Source organism: Misgurnus anguillicaudatus, chromosome 23 (genome assembly GCF_027580225.2).
Source record: "Misgurnus anguillicaudatus chromosome 23, ASM2758022v2, whole genome shotgun sequence".
Classification (NCBI taxonomy): Eukaryota; Metazoa; Chordata; class Actinopteri; order Cypriniformes; family Cobitidae; genus Misgurnus; species Misgurnus anguillicaudatus.
In genome coordinates, this window is record NC_073359.2 from 13,530,075 (window position 1) to 13,539,753 (window position 9,679).

At 51.3% G+C, this 9,679-nt stretch overlaps 1 protein-coding gene across 1 annotated transcript in view; it reads right to left on the reverse strand.

Annotated features, from left to right (window-relative positions):
• The window catches only part of LOC129453105 (uncharacterized), a gene marked incomplete at its 5' end in the record, with an annotated part of 53,638 nt that extends 46,125 nt beyond the window's left edge, over positions 1 to 7,513 (reverse strand). The window contains 2 exons of the mRNA XM_073862418.1: positions 6,152 to 6,490; positions 7,412 to 7,513. Coding sequence (XP_073718519.1) covers positions 6,152 to 6,490; positions 7,412 to 7,513 — 441 coding nt within the window. The remainder of the gene's footprint in view (positions 1 to 6,151; positions 6,491 to 7,411) is intronic.
• Positions 7,514 to 9,679: the final 2,166 nt, after the last annotated feature.

Here is a 9,679-nt window from a genome sequence, read left to right on the forward strand (position 1 = left end):
GAGGAACTGTTGTGGTTGTTGGTGGAACAGTCGTGGTAGTTGGTGGAACAGTCGTGGTTGTTGGAGGAACTGTTGTGGTTGTTGGAGGAACTGTTGTGGTTGTTGGTGGAACAGTCGTGGATGTTGGGGGAACAGTCGTGGTTGTTGGTGGAACTGTCGTGGTTGTTGGTGGAACTGTCGTGGTAGTTGGTGGAAGAGTCGTGGTTGTTGGAGGAACAGTCGTGGTTGTTGAAGGAACAGTCGTGGTAGTTGGTGGAACAGTCGTAGTAGTTGGTGGAACAGTCGTGGTAGTTGGTGGAACTGTTGTGGTTGTTGGAGGAACTGTCGTGGTAGTTGGTGGAACAGTCGTGGTTGTTGGTGGAACAGTCGTGGTTGTTGGAGGAACTGTTGTGGTTGTTGGAGGAACTGTTGTGGTTGTTGGTGGTTCAGTCGTGGTTGTTGGTGGAACAGTCGTGGTTGTTGGAGGAACTGTTGTGGTTGTTGGTGGAACAGTCGTGGTTGTTGGTGGAACAGTCGTGGTTGTTGGAGGAACTGTTGTGGTTGTTGGTGGAACAGTCGTGGTTGTTGGTGGAACAGTCGTGGTTGTTGAAGGAACTGTCGTGGTTGTTGGAGGAACTGTCGTGGTTGTTGGTGGAACAGTCGTGGTTGTTGGTGGAAGAGTCGTGGTTGTTGGAGGAACTGTCGTGGTTGTTGGAGGAATTGTCGTGGTTGTTGGAGGAACTGTCGTGGTAGTTGGTGGAACAGTCGTGGTTGTTGGTGGAACTGTCGTGGTTGTTGGTGGAACAGTCGTGGTTGTTGGTGGAACAGTCGTGGTTGTTGCAGGGACAGTCGTGGTTGTTGGTGGAACAGTCGTGGTTGTTTGAGGAATTGTCGTGGTTGTTGGTGGAACTGTCGTGGTTGTTGGTGGAACAGTCGTGGTTGTTGGTGGAACTGTTGTGGTTGTTGGAGGAACAGTCGTGGTAGTTGGAGGAACTGTAGTGGTTGTTGGTGGAAGAGTCGTGGTTGTTGGAGGAACTGTTGTGGTTGTTGGTGGAACAGTCGTGGTTGTTGGAGGGACAGTCGTGGTTGTTGGTGGAACAGTCGTGGTTGTTGGTGGGAGAGTCGTGGTTGTTGGTGGAACAGTCGTGGTAGTTGGAGGGACAGTCGTGGTAGTTGGTGGAACAGTCGTGGTTGTTGGTGGAACAGTCGTGGTTGTTGGTGGAACAGTTGTGGTTGTTGGAGGAACTGTCGTGGTTGTTGGAGGAACTGTTGTGGTTGTTGGTGGAACAGTTGTGGTTGTTGGTGGAACAGTCGTGGTTGTTGGAGGAACTGTTGTGGTTGTTGGTGGGACTGTTGTGGTTGTTGGTGGAAGAGTCGTGGTTGTTGGTGGAACTGTCGTGGTTGTTGGAGGAACAGTCGTGGTAGTTTGAGGAAATGTAGTGGTTGTTGGTGGAAGAGTCGTGGTTGTTGGAGGAACTGTGGTGGTTGTTGGAGGAATTGTCGTGGTTGTTGGAGGAACTGTCGTGGTAGTTGGAGGAACAGTAGTGGTTGTTGGTGGAACAGTTGTGGTTGTTGGAGGGACAGTTGTGGTTGTTGGAGGGACAGTCGTGGTTGTTGGTGGAACAGTCGTGGTTGTTGGTGGAACAGTCGTGGTTGTTGGTGGAACAGTCGTGGTTGTTGAAGGAACAGTCGTGGTTGTTGGTGGAACAGTCGTGGTTGTTGGTGTAACTGTTGTGGTTGTTGGAGGAACTGTCGTGGTAGTTGGAGGAACTGTAGTGGTTGTTGGTGGAACAGTTGTGGTTGTTGGAGGAAGTGTCGTGGTTGTTGGTGGAACTGTTGTTGTTGTTGGAGGAACTGTCGTGGTAGTTGGAGGAACAGTTGTGGTTGTTGGAGGAACAGTCGTGGTTGTTGGAGGAACAGTCGTGGAAGTTGGTGGAACAGTCGTGGTTGTTGGTGGAACAGTCGTGGTAGTTGGTGGAACTGTTGTGGTTGTTGGAGGAACTGTCGTGGTTATTAGTGGAACAGTCGTGGTTGTTGGAGGAACAGTCGTGGTTGTTGGAGGAACAGTAGTGGTAGTTGGTGGAACAGTCGTGGTAGTTGGAGGAAAAATTGTGGTTGTTGGAGGAACTGTTGTGGTTGTTGGTGGAACAGTCGTGGTAGTTGGTGGAACAGTCGTGGTTGTTGGAGGAACTGTTGTGGTTGTTGGAGGAACTGTTGTGGTTGTTGGTGGAACAGTCGTGGATGTTGGGGGAACAGTCGTGGTTGTTGGTGGAACTGTCGTGGTTGTTGGTGGAACTGTCGTGGTAGTTGGTGGAAGAGTCGTGGTTGTTGGAGGAACAGTCGTGGTTGTTGGAGGAACAGTCGTGGTAGTTGGTGGAACAGTCGTAGTAGTTGGTGGAACTGTTGTGGTTGTTGGAGGAACTGTCGTGGTAGTTGGTGGAACAGTCGTGGTTGTTGGTGGAACAGTCGTGGTTGTTGGAGGAACTATTGTGGTTGTTGGAGGAACTGTTGTGGTTGTTGGTGGAACAGTCGTGGATGTTGGGGGAACAGTCGTGGATGTTGGTGGAACAGTCGTGGTTGTTGGTGGAACAGTCGTGGTTGTTGGTGGAACAGTCGTGGTTGTTGGAGGAACTGTTGTGGTTGTTGGTGGAACAGTCGTGGTTGTTGGTGGAACAGTCGTGGTTGTTGGAGGAACTGTTGTGGTTGTTGGAGGAACTGTTGTGGTTGTTGGTGGAACTGTCGTGGTTGTTGGTGGAAGAGTCGTGGTTGTTGGAGGAACTGTCGTGGTTGTTGGAGGAATTGTCGTGGTTGTTGGAGGAACTGTCGTGGTAGTTGGTGGAACTGTCGTGGTTGTTGGTGGAACTGTCGTGGTTGTTGGAGGAACTGTCGTGGTAGTTGGAGGAACAGTCGTGGTAGTTGGTGGAACAGTTGTGGTTGTTGGAGTAACAGTAGTGGAAGTTGGTGGAACAGTCGTGGTTGTTGGTGGAACAGTCGTGGTTGTTGGAGGAACTATTGTGGTTGTTGGAGGAACTGTTGTGGTTGTTGGTGGAACAGTCGTGGATGTTGGGGGAACAGTCGTGGTTGTTGGTGGAACAGTCGTGGTTGTTGGTGGAACAGTCGTGGTTGTTGGTGGAACAGTCGTGGTTGTTGGAGGAACTGTTGTGGTTGTTGGTGGAAGAGTCGTGGTTGTTGGTGGAACAGTCGTGGTTGTTGGAGGAACTGTTGTGGTTGTTGGAGGAACTGTTGTGGTTGTTGGTGGAACAGTCGTGGTTGTTGGTGGAAGAGTCGTGGTTGTTGGAGGAACTGTCGTGGGTGTTGGAGGAATTGTCGTGGTTGTTGGAGGAACTGTCGTGGTAGTTGGTGGCACAGTCGGGGTTGTTGGTGGAACTGGCGTGGTTGTTGGTGGAACAGTCGGGGTGGTTGGTGGAACAGTCGTGGTTGTTGCAGGGACAGTTGTGGTTGTTGGTGGAACAGTCGTGGTTGTTGGAGGAATTGTCGTGGTTGTTGGAGGAACTGTCGTGGTTGTTGGTGGAACAGTCGTGGTTGTTGGTGGAACTGTTGTGGTTGTTGGAGGAACTGTTGTGGTAGTTGGTGGAACTGTTGTGGTTGTTGGAGGAACAGTCGTGGTTGTTGGAGGAACAGTCGTGGTAGTTGGAGGAACAGTCGTGGTAGTTGGTGGAACAGTTGTGGTTGTTGGAGGAACTGTCGTGGTTGTTGGAGGAACTGTCGTTGTTGTTGGAGGAACAGTCGTGGTTGTTGGTGGAACTGTCGTGGTTGTTGGTGGAACAGTCGTGGTTGTTGCAGGGACAGTCGTGGTTGTTGGTGGAACAGTCGTGGTTGTTGGAGGAACTGTCGTGGTTGTTGGAGGAACTGTCGTGGTTGTTGGTGGAACTGTCGTGGTTGTTGGTGGAACAGTCGTGGTTGTTGGTGGAACTGTTGTGGTTGTTGGAGGAACTGTCGTGGTAGTTGGTGGAACTGTTGTGGTTGTTGGAGGAACTGTCGTGGTAGTTGGTGGAACAGTTGTGGTTGTTGGAGGAACAGTCGTGGTTGTTGGAGGAACAGTCGTGGTTGTTGGTGGAACAGTCGTGGTTGTTGGTGGAACAGTCGTGGTTGTTGGTGGAACTGTCGTGGTTGTTGGAGGAACTGTCGTGGTAGTTGGTGGAAATGGTGTGGTTGTTGGAGGAACAGTCGTGGTTGTTGGAGTAACAGTCGTGGTAGGTGGTGGAACAGTCGTGGTTGTTGGAGGAACTGTTGTGGTTGTTGGAGGAACTGTTGTGGTTGTTGGTGGAACAGTCGTGGATGTTGGAGGAACAGTCGTGGTTGTTGGTGGAACTGTCGTGGTTGTTGGTGGAACTGTCGTGGTTGTTGGTGCAAGAGTCGTGGTTGTTGGAGGAACTGTCGTGGTTGTTGGAGGAACTGTTGTGGTAGTTGGTGGAACTGTTGTGGTTGTTGGAGGAACTGTCGTGGTAGTTGGTGGAACAGTCGTGGTGCTTGGTGGAACAGTCGTGGTAGTTGGTGGAACAGTCGTGGTAGTTGGTGGGACAGTCGTGGTAGTTGGTGGAACAGTCGTGGTTGTTGGAGGAACAGTCGTGGTTGTTGGAGGAACAGTCGTGGTAGTTGGTGGAACAGTCGTGGTTGTTGGAGGAACTGTTGTGGTTGGTGGAACTGTCGTGGTAGTTGGTGGAACAGTTGTGGTTGTTGGAGGAACAGTCGTGGTTGTTGGAGGAACAGTCGTGGTAGTTGGTGGAACAGTCGTGGTTGTTGGAGGAACTGTTGTGGTTGTTGGAGGAACTGTTGTGGTTGTTGGTGGAACAGTCGTGGTTGTTGGTGGAACTGTCGTGGTTGTTGGTGGAACTGTCGTGGTTGTTGGTGGAACTGTCGTGGTTGTTGGAGGAACTGTCGTGGTTGTTGGAGGAAAAGTCGTGGTTGTTGGTGGAACAGTCGTGGTTGTTGGAGGAACAGTCGTGGTTGTTGGTGGAACTGTCGTGGTTGTTGGTGGAACTGTCGTGGTAGTTGGTGGAACAGTCGTGGTTGTTGGTGGAACAGTCGTGGTTGTTGGTGGAACAGTCGTGGTTGTTGGTGGAACTGTCGTGGTTGTTGCAGGGACAGTCGTGGTTGTTGGAGGAACTGTCGTGGTTGTTGGTGGAACAGTAGTGGTTGTTGGTGGAACTGTCGTGGTTGTTGGTGGAACTGTCGTGGTTGTTGGAGGAACTGTCGTGGTTGTTGGAGGAATTGTCGTGGTTGTTGGAGGAACTGTCGTGGTAGTTGGTGGAACAGTCGTGCTTGTTGGTGGAACAGTCGTGGTTGTTGGTGGAACTGTCGTGGTTGTTGGTGGAACAGTCGTGGTTGTTGCAGGGACAGTCGTGGTTGTTGGTGGAACAGTCGTGGTTGTTGGAGGAACTGTCGTGGTTGTTGGAGGAACTGTCGTGGTTGTTGGTGGAACAGTCGTGGTTGTTGGTGGAACTGTTGTGGTTGTTGGAGGAACTGTTGTGGTTGTTGGAGGAACTGTCGTGGTAGTTGGTGGAACTGTTGTGGTTGTTGGAGGAACAGTCGTGGTTGTTGGAGGAACCGTCGTGGTAGTTGGTGGAACAGTCGTGGTTGTTGGAGGAACTGTTGTGGTTGTTGGAGGAACTGTTGTGGTTGTTGGTGGAACAGTCGTGGATGTTGGAGGAACAGTCGTGGTTGTTGGTGGAACTGTCGTGGTTGTTGGTGGAACAGTCGTGGTTGTTGCAGGGACAGTCGTGGTTGTTGGTGGAACAGTCGTGGTTGTTGGAGGAACTGTCGTGGTTGTTGGAGGAACTGTCGTGGTTGTTGGTGGAACTGTCGTGGTTGTTGGTGGAACAGTCGTGGTTGTTGGTGGAACTGTTGTGGTTGTTGGAGGAACTGTCGTGGTAGTTGGTGGAACTGTTGTGGTTGTTGGTGGAACTGTCGTGGTTGTTGGTGGAACAGTCGTGGTTGTTGGAGGAACAGTCATGGTTGTTGGTGGAACAGTAGTGGTTGTTGGTGGAACAGTCATGGTAGTTGGTGGAACAGTCGTGGTAGTTGGTGGAACTGTTGTGGTTGTTGGGGGAACTGTCGTGGTAGTTGGTGGAACAGTTGTGGTTGTTGGAGGAACAGTCGTGGTTGTTGGAGGAACAGTCGTGGTAGTTGGTGGAACAGTCGTGGTAGTTGGTGGAACAGTCGTGGTTGTTGGAGGAACTGTTGTGGTTGTTGGAGGAACTGTTGTGGTTGTTGGTGGAACAGTCGTGGATGTTGGAGGAACAGTCGTGGTTGTTGGTGGAACTGTCGTGGTTGTTGGTGGAACTGTCGTGGTTGTTGGTGGAAGAGTCGTGGTTGTTGGAGGAACTGTCGTGGTTGTTGGAGGAACTGTTGTGGTAGTTGGTGGAACTGTTGTGGTTGTTGGAGGAACTGTCGTGGTAGTTGGTGGAACAGTTGTGGTTGTTGGAGGAACAGTCGTGGTTGTTGGAGGAACAGTCGTGGTAGTTGGTGGAACAGTCGTGGTAGTTGGTGGAACAGTCGTGGTAGTTGGTGGAACTGTTGTGGTTGTTGGTGGAACTGTCGTGGTAGTTGGTGGAACAGTTGTGGTTGTTGGAGGAACAGTCGTGGTTGTTGGAGGAACAGTCGTGGTAGTTGGTGGAACAGTCGTGGTTGTTGGAGGAACTGTTGTGGTTGTTGGAGGAACTGTTGTGGTTGTTGGTGGAACAGTCGTGGTTGTTGGTGGAACTGTCGTGGTTGTTGGTGGAACTGTCGTGGTTGTTGGTGGAACAGTCGTGGTTGTTGGAGGAACTGTTGTGGTTGTTGGAGGAACAGTCGTGGTTGTTGGTGGAACAGTCGTGGGTGTTGGAGGAACAGTCGTGGTTGTTGGTGGAACTGTCGTGGTTGTTGGTGGAACTGTCGTTGTAGTTGGTGGAACAGTCGTGGTTGTTGGTGGAACTGTCGTGGTTGTTGGTGGAACTGTCGTGGTTGTTGGTGGAACTGTCGTGGTTGTTGCAGGGACAGTCGTGGTTGTTGGTGGAACAGTCGTGGTTGTTGGTGGAACAGTCGTGGTAGTTGGTGGAACAGTCGTGGTAGTTGGTGGAACAGTCGTGGTAGTTGGTGGAACTGTTGTGGTTGTTGGTGGAACTGTCGTGGTAGTTGGTGGAACAGTTGTGGTTGTTGGAGGAACAGTCGTGGTTGTTGGAGGAACAGTCGTGGAAGTTGGTGGAACAGTCGTGGTTGTTGGAGGAACTGTTGTGGTTGTTGGAGGAACTGTTGTGGTTGTTGGTGGAACAGTCGTGGTTGTTGGTGGAACTGTCGTGGTTGTTGGTGGAACTGTCGTGGTTGTTGGTGGAAGAGTCGTGGTTGTTGGAGGAACTGTCGTGGTTGTTGGAGGAACAGTCGTGGTTGTTGGTGGAACAGTCGTGGTTGTTGGAGGAACAGTCGTGGTTGTTGGTGGAACTGTCGTGGTTGTTGGTGGAACTGTCGTTGTAGTTGGTGGAACAGTCGTGGTTGTTGGTGGAACAGTCGTGGTTGTTGGTGGAACAGTCGTGGTTGTTGGTGGAACAGTCGTGGTTGTTGCAGGGACAGTTGTGGTTGTTGGTGGAACAGTCGTGGTTGTTGGTGGAACAGTCGTGGTTGTTGGTGGAACAGTCGTGGTTGTTGGTGGAACAGTCGTGGTTGTTGGTGGAACAGTCGTGGTTGTTGGTGGAACAGTCGTGGTTGTTGGAGGAACTGTTGTGGTTGTTGGTGGAACAGTCGTGGTTGTTGGTGGAAGAGTCGTGGTTGTTGGTGGAACAGTCGTGGTTGTTGGTGGAACTGTCGTGGTTGTTGGAGGAACTGTCGTGGTAGTTGGTGGAACTGTTGTGGTAGTTGGTGGAACAGTCGTGGTAGTTGGTGGAACTGTTGTGGTTGTTGGTGGAACAGTCGTGGTTGTCGGAGGAACAGTCGTGGTTGTTGGTGGAACAGTCGTGGTAGTTGGTGGAACAGTCGTGGTTGTTGGAGGAACTGTCGTGGTTGTTGGAGGAACTGTCGTGATTGTTGGTGGAACAGTTGTGGTTGTTGGAGGAACAGTCGTGGTTGTTGGAGGAACAGTCGTGGTAGTTGGTGGAACAGTCGTGGTTGTTGGAGGAACTGTTGTGGTTGTTGGAGGAACTGTTGTGGTAGTTGGTGGAACAGTCGTGGATGTTGGAGGAACAGTCGTGGTTGTTGGTGGAACTGTCGTGGTTGTTGGTGGAACTGTCGTGGTTGTTGGTGGAAGAGTCGTGGTTGTTGGAGGAACTGTCGTGGTTGTTGGAGGAACTGTTGTGGTAGTTGGTGGAACTGTTGTGGTTGTTGGAGGAACTGTCGTGGTAGTTGGTGGAACAGTTGTGGTTGCTGGAGGAACAGTCGTGGTTGTTGGAGGAACAGTCGTGGTAGTTGGTGGAACTGTCGTTGTAGTTGGTGGAACAGTCGTGGTTGTTGGTGGAACTGTTGTGGTTGTTGGAGGAACAGTCGTGGTTGTTGGAGGAACAGTCGTGGTTGTTGGTGGAACAGTCGTGGTAGTTGGTGGAACAGTCGTGGTAGTTGGTGGAACTGTTGTGGTTGTTGGTGGAACTGTCGTGGTAGTTGGTGGAACAGTTGTGGTTGTTGGAGGAACAGTCGTGGTTGTTGGAGGAACAGTCGTGGTAGTTGGTGACTGTCGTGGTTGTTGGTGGAACTGTCGTGGTTGTTGGTGGAACTGTCGTGGTTGTTGGTGGTAGTGTGGTGGTTGTTGGAGGAACTGTCGTGGTAGTTGGTGGAACAGTCGTGGTTGTTGGTGGAACAGTCGTGGTTGTTGGTGGAACAGTCGTGGTTGTTGCAGGGACAGTCGTGGTTGTTGGTGGAACAGTCGTGGTTGTTGGAGGAACTGTCGTGGTTGTTGGAGGAACTGTCGTGGTTGTTGGTGGAACAGTCGTGGTAGTTGGAGGAACTGTAGTGGTTGTTGGAGGAACTGTAGTGGTTGTTGGTGGAACAGTTGTGGTTGTTGGAGGGACAGTTGTGGTTGTTGGAGGGACAGTCGTGGTTGTTGGTGGAACAGTCGTGGTTGTTGGTGGAACAGTCGTGGTTGTTGGAGGAACTGTCGTGGTAGTTGGTGGAACAGTCGTGGTAGTTGAAGGGACAGTCGTGGTTGTTGGTGGAACAGATGTGGTTGTTGGAGGAACACTCGTGGTTGTTGGTGGAACAGTCGTGGTTGTTGGTGGAACAGTCGTGGTTGTTGGTGGAACAGTTGTGGTTGTTGGTGGAACAGTCGTGGTTGTTGGTGGAACAGTCGAGGTTGTTGGTGGAACAGTCGTGGTTGTTGGAGGAACAGTCGTGGTTGTTGGTGGAACAGTCGTGGTTGTTGGTGGAACAGTCGTGGTTGTTGGAGGAACAGTCGTGGTTGTTGGTGGAACAGTCGTGGTTGTTGGAGGAACAGTCGTGGTTGTTGGTGGAACAGTCGTGGTTGTTGGTGGAACAGTCGTGGTTGTTGGAGGAACAGTCGTGGTTGTTGGTGGAACAGTCGTGGTTGTTGGAGGAACTGTCGTGGTTGTTGGAGGAACTGTTGTGGTTGTTGGAGGAACTGTCGTGGTTGTTGGTGGAACTGTTGTGGTTGTTGGAGGAACAGTCGTGGTAGTTGGTGGAACAGTCGTGGTAGTTGGTGGAACAGTCGTGGTAGTTGGAGGAACTGTCGTGGTAGTTGTTGGAACAGTCGTGGTAGTTGGAG